At 51.9% G+C, this 17,169-nt stretch overlaps 5 protein-coding genes across 5 annotated transcripts; 1 reads left to right on the top strand and 4 right to left on the bottom strand.

Moving 5' to 3' along the window:
• Positions 1 to 706: 706 nt before the first annotated feature.
• On the bottom strand, positions 707 to 1,060 carry N7532_011841 (uncharacterized protein; the record flags this gene model as incomplete). The annotated part of the gene is given in 2 exon segments (XM_056624332.1): positions 707 to 1,012; positions 1,028 to 1,060. The coding sequence occupies 2 exon segments, from the start codon at positions 1,058 to 1,060 to the stop codon at positions 707 to 709; spliced, it is 339 nt and encodes a 112-aa protein (XP_056469320.1).
• Positions 1,061 to 3,127: 2,067 nt separating this feature from the next.
• On the bottom strand, positions 3,128 to 3,619 carry N7532_011840 (DUF3602 domain-containing protein; the record flags this gene model as incomplete). The annotated part of the gene is made up of 1 exon (XM_056624331.1): positions 3,128 to 3,619. One exon carries the CDS (start codon positions 3,617 to 3,619, stop codon positions 3,128 to 3,130), a length of 492 nt encoding a protein of 163 aa, XP_056469319.1.
• A 3,397-nt stretch (positions 3,620 to 7,016) lies between these two features.
• Positions 7,017 to 7,659, bottom strand: N7532_011839 (anthrone oxygenase family protein; the record flags this gene model as incomplete). The annotated part of the gene is made up of 2 exons (XM_056624330.1): positions 7,017 to 7,534; positions 7,599 to 7,659. 2 exons carry the CDS (start codon positions 7,657 to 7,659, stop codon positions 7,017 to 7,019), a joined length of 579 nt encoding a protein of 192 aa, XP_056469318.1.
• A 2,393-nt stretch (positions 7,660 to 10,052) lies between these two features.
• Positions 10,053 to 10,935, top strand: N7532_011838 (putative U1 snRNP complex component Yhc1; the record flags this gene model as incomplete). Its single annotated transcript, XM_056624329.1, has 3 exons — positions 10,053 to 10,119; positions 10,185 to 10,271; positions 10,529 to 10,935. The coding sequence occupies 3 exons, from the start codon at positions 10,053 to 10,055 to the stop codon at positions 10,933 to 10,935; spliced, it is 561 nt and encodes a 186-aa protein (XP_056469317.1).
• A 991-nt stretch (positions 10,936 to 11,926) lies between these two features.
• N7532_011837 (transient receptor potential ion channel family protein) lies at positions 11,927 to 14,191 on the bottom strand (the record flags this gene model as incomplete). The annotated part of the gene is made up of 1 exon (XM_056624328.1): positions 11,927 to 14,191. The coding sequence occupies one exon, from the start codon at positions 14,189 to 14,191 to the stop codon at positions 11,927 to 11,929; it is 2,265 nt and encodes a 754-aa protein (XP_056469316.1).
• Positions 14,192 to 17,169: the final 2,978 nt, after the last annotated feature.

Below are 17,169 nucleotides of genomic sequence, written 5' to 3'. Positions count from 1 at the left end.
GAGGATGTGATAGGATCTGAGACTTTTCCTGTTATCCCTCAGGGCACACCACCTCTAGAGGACCCTTGGTCGTTTCAGGTAACGCAGTCAGCTACTCTGAAGGAATAATTTCCGTTTCTCTTGTCCATGAGCCCAAAGATCTCAATGGTTTAGGAAAATTGTGATGAACAGAGTGACTATATGGTGCTGGATAACATGGCAGAATGGGAGGATAGGTCAATTCACCGTTACTGAGGATGATCCGCCACTTTTCTGTCTGAGCGATGACGATAACATCAATACAGAGAGATGTGTCAGCTGCACGTGGACCATCAATCTGTACTAAAAGCGATGAGAGCCACTGCTCTCTACTGAGCAACGAATCGAGTCTTGGCGGTGCCATTTTCTCCAAATGGTTTCCACTGCTCCTCTGCGAATCAGCCTTGATACCCATAGCACCAGTGAGGTAGAGATTTCTCCAAGTCCCAGTCAAGGATCCATAGCCCAGCTTCGTAAATACAGAGCTGAGTAGCTCCCGAGCTTCTTTGTGGTCCGGCTCCGCTGCGAAAACATGCCCGAGAAGAATAGCTGGGAAACGAAGTTTGTTCTTGGACGCGGGATCTCTTCCCAAAGCGATAATTTTCTCTATCCCTCCCATGCGTGAAATATATCGTTTCCCTTTTGCCGCGGGAGTATGTTTCCATGAATTCACAAGGTGACCATCAAACTAGGTCATATAACGCTGGTATATGGCCTTGATATTATGGCTGATCAATCCGTAGTCGCCTTGCAGATGCCAAGCAGAGTCCAGGGCTGGTAGAAGCTGCAACATCTCTGCGATCTTAATTCCCGTCTTTCTTTCGTCCATGAGACGCTCGGTTTGGCCATGCATGAATGCATACATGTCCCGCTGCTCAACGAGCATCCGAGCAATATTTCCTTTACCCCAAGTCGGCCAGTGATGACCGACAAAGAGATCAGCCGGCCTGTCTTCATAGAGCGCGATGTTCTTATCCAGATGACGCGACCATGCCTTTGAATTTCACACGAGTGCACCACGCAGGGTGATGATGTTGTACATCGTATTTGTCGCACACTCGGAAATGTAGAGCGCACTTGGACGGTGCCTCAGTGCCATTGACTATTTGGAATTCCATCCTGATTCCATAGACAGTCATTTCCTCGTCTGTCTTGTATATCAAAGTATTGGGGGAATCAATGACGTGGTACCCTGTGATGTCACAGGACCGAGCCCAATTGCCCCTCCGCATTCATTTGATACCAGAGGGTCAATAACGAGTACACCAGTATGGACCTCGATGATGTCATGTTCGACATGTCGAAGACTCGCCATGAGGCCGAATATGCCGAAGTAGTTTCGGCACCCCCGCGTTTCGTGATACCCTGGATTTATAATTTCCAAATGCACATCCAAATTGAAGGCAATGAATACGAATTTGAATTTCTCAATTCCTGTACTCGATTCGACGAAGAATTTCGGTTTTCTTTTCGAAGATGGATGCAAAGGGAGGCCTGGGGCATGTAGAAATGGCGACGTGTCTCTCCCGGATCTTGTGGACATGGAGTTTACACCACGCCAACAACGAGGGATTCACAAAAATTGACCGATGACACATCGCAGGATTAGGCCTGTTATTTGGTGTCAGTTTAATGGATAGTACAAATCTTGGCAATGCACCAATTGCAGGGTAGGTCCAGATCTCCCGCAGATGATCGAAACGCGACGGTCCCGGCCATGCTCTCCTGGCAGACAGACAATATTCGAGGACAGTGTAAACGAGCCTTCTGCAGCGCTAGTATGATCACCTCAGGCGGGACAGGCGGTATCGTGGTAGCACTGGTGTTCCGAGCTCAAGATGCGCTGCGGTATTCTCCTGGGGTGGCGGCGTCAATTGTGTGAGTCGTAATCCCATACTTGAGCATAATGTCATATTTGGCTTCTTGGCTAATCGGTCGGTTTCATGGTGCTTAGGTGTAATTTCGTCACTCTCGTCATTCTCGTCATTGCCATATTGCTCACAATCTTCATGCACCGCGCGAACAGCAAGGCAAGACAAGGACTGGAGGAGATTGAAGGCTTGGCAGGTTTCTACTATAGATATCAAGGTATTCTTAACAGTTGTGGAGCAGGGAGGCTATTGTTTGTCACGTGACCGCTTTGGCCCCCCCCCCCCCCCCCCCCCTCCCCGGAGTTTGCAAGCCCGTTTTGCCTGCAAAGAATGAAAAGGAAAAGAAAACCGTAGGAAGAAAATTTTACAGACAATTGACTTTCCCCACTGAAGGCAAATTCGATCACGCGAAACCTGACGAGTGTCTGCTCATCGACATCTGAGTCATGAAAAATTTGCACGGTTGTTGGCGCCTACCTGCGGCTGCGACGGTGACTTGCGTGCGACCCACGATCCGCCCGGACCGAGATGTCGCCATCGATCGATCCACACCGACACGATTTTAGGGCCGTACGTACTACGCTGAATCTACGAGAAAACAGATGTGCAGTGGGGTTGAAAGCAGCCTTGCGGCTTGCATATCCATTGAGAAGCCAGGAGCTAGAAAGTAGTAGCCGAGGCGCGATATGGGGGAATCTGATAAAACAAAAATAAAGATAAAATGGCCGTCGGCAAGACAGGAGTCAAAGGACACAAGAGAAGAAAAGGACTCCGAGGACGATGCACAACGAGACTGGTCTCGGATGGTGCAATCCAGCAAAAAATGCAGTCCGAAAAGGAAACCGAATCACCGATTCCAGAACCTGGCGTGATGCAATGGGTACCGTGGTGACCCAGAGTAAAAAAGCAGATAACGCCAATATCTGATGGTTGAGTTGTTGAAGCACGCAATCCAGAAGTGTTTCGCCGTTGAATAGGAAACGCTGAAGTAGCTTGCTGAGGGAAGCGAGAAGAAAGATCCGTTGTTTCGAAAGCCTCCAATCTCGTCCCCGAGGTTCTTTGTTTGTCCAGATAGAGTGGGCCCGCGAGATTAAAAGGAGATAAAGCGAAGGGTCGAGAGGTCGACAGTGTGAAAGGAGCAGAGAACTTTTTTGTTGGTGTCGTGAGTCGTAAGGTGTCATGGAATTGGGGGGGAGATGGCGGACCCTGTCGATTTGTCGCAACGGGGACAATCGCGTTTAGGCAGCGCCCTTCAGCTTGCCCCAGCCCTTTTCGAGGCCGCGGCGGGCCATGTCGCGAGCGCGGTCAGCCACAGAACCAGAACTGCTGGCGGTGTTGGTACTGGTGGACGAGTATTTGCGGCTGAGGCTGCAATTGCTGCTGGCGTCGTCGCGGTAGATCATATTCCCAGCTCCACCACGACCTACGTGGTAAACAGGCGCGGCACGGCGGAGGTCGCGTTCGAGTTCCTCGTCGAAGCTGAAGATGGCACGCTCACTGGAGCTGTGGACGTTGCCGGCACCACCACGGCCGGAGGTGAAGGTCGAGGGCGTGCGCGAATCAAGGCGAGTCAGGGAGGCCGGGCCGGTCGCGGTCCGGGATTCGGTCGTCTTGGTATTCTTCAGGCTGACGACATTTCCGCAGCCTCCCCGACCAGTGTAGACCGCGGGGCGCGTGGTGTGAGGCACCGACGGGTGCGGCTCAATAACGCGGTAATTTGAAGTAGGCATGGTTGCTGTGTGTAGATGGAATGGAGCTGCGGTGCAAGCTATGAAGAGTCCAGGTCCATGAGCCGAATGCGAAGTGAAGCACTGAATCTGCAAAATTTGCTGAATTATGGGGACCCTCACTTCTGGCGGGGACGGGGTCCTAATATAGTCTCGTCGCTACCAGGGAGTCATTTGCAGCTGGCCAGGCACGCCGCCACAGGTCACACGCCGGTGGGGCGGCGGTTGCTGTGGGGTTTTTTTTCGCTTTTTGTTTTTGCTCATTTTCCGCCTGGCGTCATCGCTCCACGAGGTCCTAAAGCGGCAGCAAGTCTCGGCTGTTTCGGGAATGGGTGGCCTGCTAACTCACTGCGCTGGGTGCCGCAGCAACAGTGCGAGCGCTGCCTGAGGCCGCCATCAGGCCAGCCCTGTGACCGCAGGCGGAGTCGTGACTGGCACATTCCTCGACACTTCTCCACTTGGCGCAGCCCACGTCAACTCGCTGCTTTTAGCACAGCCCACATCATCTGACCCGCGATGGATCTTGCCAGCGCTAGGCGCCTCCAATTATGGGGGGCGCCAGGGGGCAACACGTAACAGAAACTGGGTCGGCTACCAATGACACCCAGTGCAGCCCCCAACAGGGATCGCAAGTGGACACGATGATTCTCATTACCCCCAGAAAACTCCCAAAAAAAAACCTCGCACTGTTGCCCAGACTCTCCCACGCAAAACTAGGGGTAAGAATTGTTCGCAGTGTACACTTCACCGCACCCCGTGGCTCGGCTCGGATCTCCTGCTCGTCAGGCGTATGCCGCCATTGCCTCAGCTCATCCAGCTTTTGGACTGGGCCGTGTGACGTGGTTGAAATTGCACCATGTTCGACATACTGTATACTAGATGATGCCGCTGGGCGGTTGCGCAAGTATACCAGCAGGTCGCATTTGAGCACCTTGGTAAACTCGCGCAATACTACAGAAGTATAGGATTTCGGGCATCATTCGCATTCTGTCCGCAGGGTTCGCGCGACGAGGACCCGTGAGCACGCCCAAAATATCACGCCATCCATTTTTCATTTCATATTGTGTGTTCCATCTGAATACATCGGTTCACTCTAGGGGAGGGGCCCGCCGATCTCAAGCACGATGACCCAATGCGACTGAGAATTGCGGGATAAATACTCCCCCTAGTGAGTGGCAGACCCCCGGGCGATCCGCCTAGTGCCGGTCTAGTTCACGCCGGTACCTGAGATCGTCACCAAATTCGCGCACTCCTGGCCCCATGTGTCCGATGGGCGATTGACCCTGCCGAGAAGAACCTATTGATCGTGCCTAGAAATGCCCAGAATGCCGGGGGCGCATTGCCCCTTCAAACCGGATGGATGGTCTTGCCACCGCACTGCCTTCCTTTCATTTTTCGCGTGTTTCCCTCGCGTGTCACGATGCAGCGTCCCCCTTCGGCAGGCCATCCGGAACAGGCATGGCGTACCCCAGAAGGACCGGCGGATGCGGTGGACAAATGACGCCAGGTTAGCCGGTGGAAACAAGGAAAGCACGAAAAATGAAAAAATTTTCAATTTTTGCCTCTCGGGCCAGCTGACTGGCCGAGGGATCCGAGGGCGGCGCCACCGCCCACTCACAGGCGGACTCGGTCCTTCCCCAGATTTTCCTTCCCCAGACCGGTACATGGGTGTATGTGCGAGATGGCCTGCTTCACTCGCAGACAACTGCGTGATGCTCTCTCTGGGATCGGACCCCGTGATGATGACCTCGGGATCTCCGCCCTGCCCAGCCGAGGAATGATCCCGCCCCCCGAGTTGATGTGCCCAGGCTCGCATGGACGTGCCTGCAGCGAACTGGAACGGTTGGGGTTAGCAAGAATGAGGGGGAAACTTTGACCCCTCACTCTAATACTCCCCGCCAACACCACCATCCGCGAGACACGTAGAAATGTGCACTCACACTACACAGCCCGGCGATGGCCAGAGACGAAGTACGTAGGACCAGTCAATTCAGTTCATCAATGAGGTCGGACCAGGAAATACCCAAGGAGATCTTCTCCGGTGCTCCGTATCACATCAGCCCAATCACCCAATTAGACACATTGTGTCAGGGCCAAACCTACCGCGAACAAGGAAATCCCAACCAGTTCGAAAGTTTTGCCTACAATTATCCCATCGTAACCTCCTCCTCTCGCTCACGTCCATTTCCCTGCAGGGCAGTGGAGACTCAGGAACCAGGCCTCTGCATCGTCGACAACTATTATCTAATAGCGAGACAAGATGACACATGATTATCGCTCTCGCCAGGTCTCGACCACCGGCCACCGGCAAGGCTCCCGCTTCGTGCGGCCCGGGACGCCCGGTCATCGCGATGACGCAAGATATTGATGTTCCGGTCGAGTCTTGAACTCATGTGTCTGTGTGCGGTGTGGACGGATGCCGTCAGATGTGCGATGTATTGCGATTGCGATGAGCGGTCTGGGTCTGGTATTCCTTGTGTCTAGTTAGGAGGCGCAAATGAGACTGAGTCCATTTCGCGATTTTCGGCCCGGGGAGCAAGATTGTATCTCACGCAGACGATCTTGTACTGCGGGTGCTGTCCACTGTGCAACGTTTTGTGTCCCATGTCTTGAGGTTGAGGCTAAGCTCTTTCGGTTTACAATTCGTCGGCTTGGTTAGCAGGTTGTTACGTTGTCAGCTGTTAAGTTTCGGATTGCTATCTACTTCGACCGTTGTTCACGACCTCGAGAGGTGGCCATCATACCTCTATAGGGCGTTTTCTTTCATGGTTCATCTCAGTTGCTCGCAATGTTCTTGATCTGCTCTTCGTCTCATACACTCGATTGGACCTGGATTAAGGGCACCTCCTGTTTCCTGCATGAAATACCGGATGTCCATATTTCAATCACGCCTATATGGAGGTTCAAGCCAAGATCCTTGAAACTGATCGCGATGGTTTCGAAATTGCTTAAATCGGGTTCGTGACACAACAGAGGAACCATGCTCTTACTACATGTACGAAACAGAGCCATTCGGGAGCTTGGGGCTCATGTTGCTCCATCATTGTGACGGATTCATTTGGCACCCGAAATGTGTCGTAACGTTCCGTAATTAGACCTGCCAGTTATTTCTTCCATGGTTCTCTTCAGTTCATGTTTAAATCGCCATCGTCATTACCTCACTTGAACGTCTGGATAGGCTACAGCGGGGTCAATTTCAACACTGAGAAAGACAAAAGGAAAAGGGCTCAGGTCTATGCTGTCCTGCTTTGGATTCTTCGGGAATCTGAATATACCCATCTCCTTCCAACTATCCACAAATGTGACATTCTCCCGCCTCACTATCCAATTCGACCGTGTGTCATTGGGCTATCATGATAGTCCTCACGGCATGGAGTATATACACGAATGCACTAATATCTCAACGGCTCGACACAGCGGTGCAAAAGCCTATCAATGCTCCAGCAAGTGGAAACATAGCCCTAGCCAAATTTAGCTTCGCCCACTTCTTCAAAAGCCGGAGTATCTCGCCATATTTCACGGTCTGATTCGACTTTTCCCGGGACCCAGCCGTGACGTCTCTCGTATCGGCACGTGTTGCATCGGCATGAAGCGCATGAGCATCTAGCTGATCATTCGTCTTGACCATAGTCAAAAATGTCCACGGTACGATGCTCATTGCCACTGAAGCAGCGAGAAGATAACGGCTAGCCCGGGTCTGAGTATTTCGCAACTCCCAGAAGACATAAATGTTTGCAATTGAGGCGAAAGCTGTGATACTCGGGAAGATTTTGTGGCCGCGGTCGTATAAATCCAACCACTGATGCGACAGCTGCAGGATTCTGCGAGTCTCGTCGAGTGAAAGGGTAGAATTGGCTGGAAATTGAGCTAGCGCGGTGATATTAGGTATGCACACAGCAGAGAGTGTGGCAATACCCCCTGAAGTTATTTTCAGCAAAGTGCCAAGCTTTTGATAGTTGTCAGCATGAAGAGATACTCTTACCCGCTGCGGCTGCATAGCCAAGGGTGCCAATTGCTTGGGCGATTTTCACATCGGTTGCCATTTTTCACTCACTGTCAAAAATTCAAGTGAGAGTAAGCCATTTAACAAATAGATGAAGCATGATCTCCGTGTTCGTCCAGAAAAAAATTAGCCCGAGTGATCGGATTCTGCGGATTTTGCAAATGCAGACCCCAAATAGAGTGGATACTCGGTGAACAGAGGGCCAAGCATATCGTAAAATTCTCGAGAAATTACTACATTTTTCTAAAGTGTCTTCTCGGGCGGTCCGTTATTCGATTTAGTATGTAGTGGCGATGGGAAACATGCAAAGCATTGAGTGCGGCGGGTTTAAGAAACTCCCGTAATCCGAGCCAACGCCACCCAGATTGTAGCGCGGAATTGTCGGCATACTCGCTACTCTTGCCGGCATCGGCGTCGCCATGGGTGTATTCAGCATGTAAAGCACGACAGACGTGGTGAAATCGCCCACTGCTCGGATCTTTGGCCTATCTCCAATCTCCAAGGAATTGGCCGTGTCCGGTTTCTCAACCAAGATAGCAGCTCCAACAAAAGTTTGCTTGAATTGAGGGTAGAGTGCACGTGTTGTGGAAAAGCAAATGCCGATTGTACTGGTGTATCGGTTTGTCATGCCCTTGCCGACTGGTTCCTCGGCTGGATGTTGAAGCCACAGGAACCTGGGTTGGCAGTCCTTAACCCCAAAATGATTCTTCCAAAGGATGAAGATGGTGGCATGCCCAAAGATAAAGGAAATGTGGGAAATCCTGGTATCCTTTCAAGAGTAGTTCCAGCGGTCGGCTTTCCCTGAGACCTTACATCATTTGGGAGAGTAGTGGTGACGTGTCGAATATTCGGTGGGAATATGACTTGAAATCGGGAAGGGTATGTAGTACACGAGGGAACCCTGTTGGCAAATACAATTCGGCTTTGGTAAGATATTTTCACTTGAGGCCCCAAGATTGACAATGCCAATGGGGATCTTGTAGCTGATTCTCCATGATATTTGGCTCTTATTTCAGGGTGATTTGCTAGAATGATAGGCACCAAATATAGCCAAATAGTGCTCATATTTCTTTCTCGGGGTATATACGCCCCGAATGCATGCCCCGGTGAGTCGTGGTGAAAGGCCGGTGGTCCTGGAGCTCGGTCAGCATGGTTATGGGAGGCGGATGTGTTGAATGTTAAGAATGTTCTCCACGTCTGTGAAGATGTGAATCTGGTATCAAGTCATCGCCCATAACTTGGACTTGTCGCAGGAGACAATGTTCTCTCTGATCCAGGGAGCCCACGTAACTGGCCAGCTTGATCGTGGTGTATATGGATGTCACCCGCGGCGTGATTCTTCTGTAGTGATAAAGACCCCATTTTAACAACCGCAGAGAGATATCACACGCTGCACCAATCAGAATGTCACCGTGGTACCAATATTGCACGGACATTTGTGCAGTCGGTCCAGCTCCAAGCTCTAGGATTACCACAAGCATGTGGATTGCCAGATCGTCGCGGGAGGGTCAGGTCCGTTTCCAGATGAGATCAGGCTACTCGGCGGTTAGTGGGAGCTCGAGAGGTGTCCATTTCTGGGCTTAGATAATTATATAACAGGCGCACAGTGGAAAGAATATTATCATTTGTGAGTACATAATTCACGAGTGCGAAGAACTCCAAAAGAAGCTGAGCCTCACGCCTGGAATTCTATGCGGGTCCCGTGCACTCCGAGTTTCCCAAGGCTGGCTAAATTTCGTAACGATTCGACGGAGGAAATTCGATCTATGAGAGAAACTTCAGTATCTGGGTTCGTAAACTGGAAGGTAATTCGCATGAGAGAAGGTAGTGATGACGATGCCGAAGGAAGAAAACACCAGCAGTAGGTGTGCTGTGCAGGTGGCTGCTACTTGTATAAGAGGTGCAAACACAACCAGTCAGGTGACCATTACAAGCAGCTACCAGGTCGGCGGGGCGGAGATAAACATCGATTATGCCGCTCTTCGCCGCCTTTGTTCACTATCTCGAGCTCGCCGGCGATCTTGCAACCTAGAAATCGCGGTCTCTTTCAATTCCTTCCCCTCGCCCTCCGCGATAGACTCCCCCGCTACTTTCCGTCAATACCTCATCCACACAACACCCTTCCGATCCCCACGAGGCTCCGTTCGAGTCTCCGCAACGTCGATCAGGAATTTCCGTCCCTCGCGCAACAGCAACCGAGTGGTTGCAGTAGAAGTCACGATGCCGCGATATAAGTCACCCTTCCCCCCACTTGACCATAACTTGACAACTAACCCTTTGTGCACACTTCTGTAGGTGACCCGTCCGCATTTCGCCCCACGATCCTGCTCGATCCCCTATGCCCGGGTTCTCGAGCTCGTATCTTCGAAAATATCTGGCTAATCAACGAAATATTTAGGCGACTATTGCGATGTCTATCTGACCCACGACTCAATGAGCGTGCGCAAGGCGCACAATTCGGGTCGAAACCACATTCGGAACGTCTACGACTATTACATGGGTACGCTTCAAAAAACCCCACAGAACGAACCGCAGATTCAACATTACTGACCACACCATATCCAGGTGTCATCGAGGAAATGTCCCAGGAACAGATCAATGAAATCACTGCGGCTAGCTCGGCAAATGGCGAAATAGCCATGCCAAATTCAGGTGAGCAAGAACAACCCCGGGTGGTTCTTAATCACCAAACCACCAGCGCCAGTTCTCGATCATTGGGAGCACTGCCCTTCTCAGTGCCGCAGCTGCCAGGAACTGGATTGCAGATCACGAACGTCTTATGGAGAGAGGCGTAGAGGAAGAGAAGTACTGACAGCCGTCCAGCAGCAATTCCTGGAATGCCCTACGGTATACCTCCCCGGGTCTGCGCCCTGGCGCCCCCCGATTCCCCAATTTCCCGAATTTCGGAGCCTCCGGCGCCCCCGGCGCCCCCGGCGGAGCTCCTCTACCTCCGAGCTTCCCTGTCAATGCCCCCGGCGGTCCCCCTCGCGGTGCCTTCCCTCCCCCGCCCAATATGGTTGCGGGTACCAACCTGCCTCCTCCCCCCGGAGGCTTCGGTGCTCCGAACTTTCGCATGCCTCCCCCTAATGTGGCAGGCGCCTTCCCTCCCGCCAATAATGCCATGTCACCGGCTCCTCGTCATTCTGATGGGTACACCCCACCTGGCGGCACTCCAAGCTCGGTCAACCATTCTGCTCCGCGTCGTTATGAGGGAGGTGATGCTCCTCCTCCTCGTCGTCGTTATGAGGGAGGTGACGCTCCCCCTCCGCGTCGTGACCGCCATGAGCCTCCTCCGGGCATGGGACGCAGATGGTGAGTACGATTCCCGCTACTCATCATCGTGAGCTTCATGCTTCCGGTTCCTTTTTTTAACACAAATGGGGATGATTATTTCTGCTGCTTGATACCGCGAGCTTCAGGCTCTTGTTTTTTTCTGAACACAGATGGTGATAATGATCTAAGTTCCCGGCTTTCCGTTTCTTTTTCAGGGATTGCTTTTGTTCTTCTGGAGTTGCTTTCTTTTTCACGGGGTTACGGTTGTTTTGTTCTTTTCTTTTTTTGGGTTGCGCTTTTCTGGGATTCTTCTTTCCATGGGGTTTTCTCTATTTGCCGGGAACTAGTCAAAATTTCATCACAGTTACCTCCAGCTCTACTAGTAGCTAGGGTCCACTATGGTAGTGTCTCAAAAAATGTATTAATAAGGACATCGACTAGCACCACGCACTAACAACACCCTATCGATTCTACAACTGTCCCGAGACTTGATGGTTTTGATGGTTTTCGGTCTTCTCAATGAGAGCACCCATCGTCAATTATCTTAGCAACCAGGATTTAAAATGCAGGAAGGAAGGTGGAAAAGGAAAAGAAAACAAGTGTGTATTGTGAAGCCCAGAATCCCACAAGATCACCGAAACCAGATGCAACACAACGCCTTAGCAAAGAGATAAGAGAAGTACACGTGAATCGCAAGTATAACCTCCGTTGATAAAAGGAAGAGGAAGTCGGGGGGAAAGCAAGATAAGGAGAGTTTTGGGTTGCAGGGAAAGGAGAAGAGGGAAAGGTAAGTGAAGATAAAAGTTTAAGGCAGAAAAAGATCATGCTGCATCAGTGGCGAAAAGAAAAGAAAATGTACCAAGTAAAATTCGGCGTGAAGCCGACAAAACCAAAATTCACCAAACCCCAAAAGCAGATACCGGACCCCAAGGGTTGGCGGATGGAAAAAAGTAATATAGACCATCGCTGTCCCACGCTAAAAATCACATGTCTTCATTTGTTAAATGAAAAGATTCAAGAATGTTTGAAAACAACTAATGGTCATAACCAGCTCCTCGTTGCCATGGACTGGCACTGTTTTGTTGTCTGTAGTTGGTGTCGAGGGCCGAGGCACCGATGGGTGCATTATCATGGTTTCTTAATGCAGGCGATGCTGACCGGCCGAACTGGTCGTACCCAGGCGGGGGACCTTGGTGGTTATTGGAGGGACCGCCTGGGAAGAGCGGCACGGACGGGTCAACCGGTGATAATTGACGGTTGACGTTGTGAGTCGAGTTTGCTGCGTTCATTTGCTGATGGTTGTTGCCGCTGGAGATAGATGTCGAGTCGTCAAACGGGCTGTGTTCGTAAGGATGGGGCTTCATGTCACCGCGAGCGGTAGCACTCAGAGCATCCAGTTCCGTTGTCAGCTGGGTCTGCGACTTGATGAAGGAGCCCCGGTCATCACGCATTGGCTGGTATCGGGTATCGGGATTGCGTGAGAAGATAGCATAGCCGGAGGCAATCAACACCAGGATGAGCAATACGAGGGAGAATACTGCGTTGATGACGACAATGATGACTCCCATAAAGGCGATTGCCATGCCAGGTGGGTTGAAAACATTCGAGAAGACCAGCAGGAAGACGACATTGAGGAAGTTGATGACTGCAATCGAGATGTTGAAGACGTTGGTCTTCTTGTCCATCCATGGCCGGATGACGCACACACTGATCAACATGGCGGTCTCAAGTACCAAAAGGGCGATAGTTTGAACAACGGGAGCCGGCTGACTGAGGCCGATGAACATACCCTTGACCAGGACATAAACGAGGAACGGCACGACGAAGTAGTATGCAGTCGCGCGATACTGCACGTACAAGAAGCCCCACTTGTTCAAAGCAGAAGGATCCGAGTAGAGGATATAGGCCGGGTTCTTGTGCATTGTGACGGAGCGCTTGGCTAGACGGATGACCTTCTGGGAAGCCCAGCCCAAGGCAATAAGCAACGAGAGGATCATGACTACAGCCAAGACGACCTCTGCGGCCGAGTCGCGCTGAGTGAACTCCCATAGGCAAAGAACACACATTTGCGGAAATCCGATCAGAGCGAGACGGAACAAGATACCCCGAAGAACGACGCGCCATCCATTGCGGAAGTCCTGGAATTTGTCACTCTTCATCTTGCCGTGCTTTGCAAGTAGCTCGCAAATTCCCTTAAAAGACGCAACGATGATGATCACAAGGCAAACGAAGACAGTGAAGAAGATTAGGCCAGTCAAGAAGATATTGGTTTCTTCGATTCTCGCGCGGAATCCGGCACGATCGATACCACGTACAACCTGCACCTTCTGGCTGGAATCAGCGCGCTTGGCGAGCGTATTCATCCCTCTCTTCATCAGCGCAAGGGCTGGGTCGATCAAGTCACGTTTGCGGCGCTTTAACACCTCCACAGATGTGTTACTGAGTGACGAAAGCACCGTAGAAGGGGTACCGCCGGTAGAGCGCTGGTACCAAGTGCAGATATCCTGCAAGAAACCGATGCGAATGATTCCCATACTCCACTGGAAGTTCTGAGTCCAGGATTCGAAGATCGGAGGACTATGAACCGATGTCATGCCGATCATGGCCTGGCTTTGGAAAAATCCAAAGAGCGAGAGGGCGTTCGCTGCAACGTGTGCAGCAGTGTTGGAATGGCCCAGTCCAGATGTGATGGCGGAAGCGGCTAGACCCAAGCCGGAGATGATGGCAGTCGCCCAAGCAACGCCTATTTGATAGACGGTCTTTCCATTCGAAAGTTGTGCTTCAACACAGGCGATCTTCTCCAGAGTATCTTGTTTCTTAATCACGATTTGTAGGTTCGCGTCAAGATCGGGAATCGTATAAGCCATGTCTAGTTGTGAGTTGTGAGTAAATTTCTCCATAACTGATTTTCGGTCCGCCGAGTTTGACTTACCAGGAATGTTAGAAGCGGTGTCCCCCGAGATGGGCAGGGAGACATCCTGGAGATCGATGGGGCCTGGAGCCATGGGGCACATACCCATCCCCTCGATGTCGCAAGGATTGATAGTCATCTGGTAAAACTTGATTCCATATGCGGTGAGAGTGATGTCTGCGACGACCTTGCCGGAGATGTATGATACGCCGTCAAAGCCAACAATGAGTGAGTTGTTGCCGGGATAGTAAACAACATTGAAATATTGCGCCGTGAAATTGCTACTCTCCATGCACACGTTCAGCGCATTGGATTCTAGCAGCTTTACTGCCGACGCCAACGGTGCCCAAAAGGCAACGAAGATGGTAAGAAGTGATAGAGACCTCATGATGGCGCACTTCGATCAAGGTCGTGGATCGGTGTCAAAAGGGCAAAAGCGGCCGGTAAGAAGAGGACGGAGGAGAAGAAGCTGGCGGCTAACGTCAGACGGAGTATTTGGGAGTACCACGTTGCCAACCGCCGGATGCGGAAGTCTTGAAGCGGGCGAGTTGTCAGCGCACACGGTGGGCCAAGTTGGGTTTCGTGAATCGGCCGAAAGCTGGATTGTAGCCGGAATGCCTTTGTTACAAGCAACCAGGAGCGAACTCGAGTGGGGTTGTGGTGAGTCTTGGGTTTACGACTCCATTGATCGTGATCGGGTGGTTATACGGGCGGAAGACGAAGGGTTCGTGATCCGGATGGTTGGAAGAAGGATGAATGAGAGTCGGGCGCCCCCAAAGTCCCAGGCGAAGAGTGACGAGGCGATTTGTCGTCCGTGAAGAGGCTGGGGTTGAGTGTCGTCGTGCAGTAGTGCAGATCGGGAGGCGGGTCAACGGCGTCACCGGAAGGCTGGAGGTCAAAATCCGCGAGTCGGTGTAGCGGGTGTAGCGGATGTAGCGTAGAAGTGAGACGAGAAATGCGACGGAGAGGAAGAGAGCGAGCGACACGGCGGCACACACAGGGAGATGCTGAGAGGAGGGGATCGCAGGGAGGACAAAGGGAGCGAAAGTAGTGATTTGCCTCTCAGGCTCTCTTGGGCCAGGCTTGTCTCAGGGACGGAATGGGGAATGCGGTATGGTACGGTCACGTCCGCCCAGGGCGCTTGGGTTCGCCAATGGAAAGCGCGTATTACAGTTTCCGTACAGTTACCCGGGCCACTGGGCACGCCTCGATGTGTACTAGTCGCATCTTCCAGCCTTGTTTCCTCTGTCATTCCTGGCCTCTACCAGACCTCCAAGGCGCTCCCAGCTAACACACTACTAGCCTACATTTTGCTCGGACGTGAATTCGCAGTCGTCGGCTACGAACCTGGCCGTCTTGCAACATGCGATCGAAACGTGGAGGGCCCCGGAAGCAGTTAGGATGTCTCTCGGTGGTTGCAGGCTTGGAGATGCGGTCACCGGGACCCAAGGAACGGGTGTCCCCGGCTGTGGAGATTACTTCTCTGCTGGCGAGTGACACTGGCAGCTTCTTGGTGGATTCTGCACATTTGCCTGTCTGTCAATACTGTTCCCGGGGAAGAGTCCAACAGAAATTGGCCACACTGACTCTGCCCCTCTGCCACCTTTGGGCGGCCAACATGGCGGCAAAATTGTTACCCGGGTGGTGTCTCTCATGGACGACACAATCGCGAACCTATATTACTTGTTGCTGTACCCCTAATTGCAGCAAGGGGGAAGCCTGACTCAGGGCGGGTACTGGTGACATGGCGATACGCGTACTGGCGCCTGGGAACAGAGGTACCAGTGACTACGCTATTAATATCTCCTGCATCGGAGGGCAGCTGCCCCTGTCACACACACACACACACACACACACACACACACACACACACACACACAAATCTCTCCAAACGCCCAGATGACCCGTTGGATTCTAATGGGATGGTCCTGCAGAGAGTGTGACCAGACTCCCCGATCAGACCGGTATGGATGATCATTACCAGTCTGCCCTAGTCCATAGGGCGCTGGTTCTCGGCATCTCCACCAGCTTACAATTTAAATAAATTTAAATTCACGACTCGCAGCACTCCTTCAAATCTCCCTGGGGCTTTAGCGCCTGCACTGCCTCCGCCAGGTACACACCGTTCGATCCAGTCCTTTGCGGAATCCATCCCAAGTAGTGTTTCAGCCGAGTGCGGACAATTCCAATCCACGTGAGTGAGTGAGAGTTTGTGTGTGTTCAGCCTTGGCTGATCGCTCCCCGCGATCGCAAGATCAACATGGTGCGTGCGATGACGTTGTCCGCACGCTGCCCGGTCTTTTTCTTGCTTGTGCTACCTTCGTACCGCTGAACACCTCAGCGATGACCGCAACAGCACCACCCTCTAGCAACATCAGCTACTTCAGCTTTGCCTGAACCCATAAGCAGCCCTGGACCCGGCTGGCACCGCTGTGAACCACGGTCGCATTCCTATTTTTGGATCAGGGTTCTCGGGTGAAATGCTCTTGGTTGTTTCCGCCTTCTGGCGCCATTGCGTGGCGCCGAGCAACCTGCGTATTCTCCCCTCTGTGCCCGCAACTCTGATTCGCTCATGGTTGTGAAATTTCGGCGGGGGCAAACCTCACATCCTGCTGGTCGCAGCTGCCGCCAGGATCGGTGAACTGTCGCCGCCGTCAAATTTTTCGTACTATGTATTAGTTCGCGGCCGGATCGCTTCCTACGAATCTGCTGCAATGGAGTCGGCAGATCGCAATACGGTATACGCATCTCGGTCGGGCCAGATCTGCAGTCGGTACACAACCTTACCCGTGGGACGTAGAACTGTGATCAGATAATTCCATGCCGGTCGCATCTTGTGGACGGTCGGTTCGTTTTAATTGATATCCTGGCCGACCGACTTACTTAGGTTCGTTTACTCCTAACCAAGGTCCCTTATCCCAATCACCCAGCCCTTGGCATGAGACATACCGGCACGCTTTCACATTGTACTTGCACTATGTTCAATGGACTAGTCGACTACCTACCTGGCATCTCAGCCATAATTACGGCCACTAGGCAGCATTTTTAACTGCGAGATTACTGTAGCACTAGGAGCTCGAGGAGCTCCTGCGTACGTACCCCTAGAAACGCTGAACTTGCTTTTCAATGGCCCATAACTAGCTGCCCACCGAGTAGATTAATAACCCGTCATTACTCACTGGATATTTATTACGTTCTCCACGACCGACCAGACTTCGTGAATACATATCGGCGAAATCTGATGTCGCGTTTATATTGTTTGAATGAGAACTACCGCAAATTGCAAGCTTCAGACTGCTTCATGTTTGCATTATCCTACGATCGCTAGGTCTTCCAGCCCACAAGATGTAGATTAAGATAGCCAGC

Source organism: Penicillium argentinense, assembly GCF_028826775.1.
Source record: "Penicillium argentinense strain IBT 30761 chromosome Unknown utg000011l_segment0_segment0, whole genome shotgun sequence".
Lineage (NCBI taxonomy): Eukaryota > Fungi > Ascomycota > Eurotiomycetes > Eurotiales > Aspergillaceae > Penicillium > Penicillium argentinense.
This window is presented reverse-complemented; position numbering and strand designations above follow the sequence as displayed.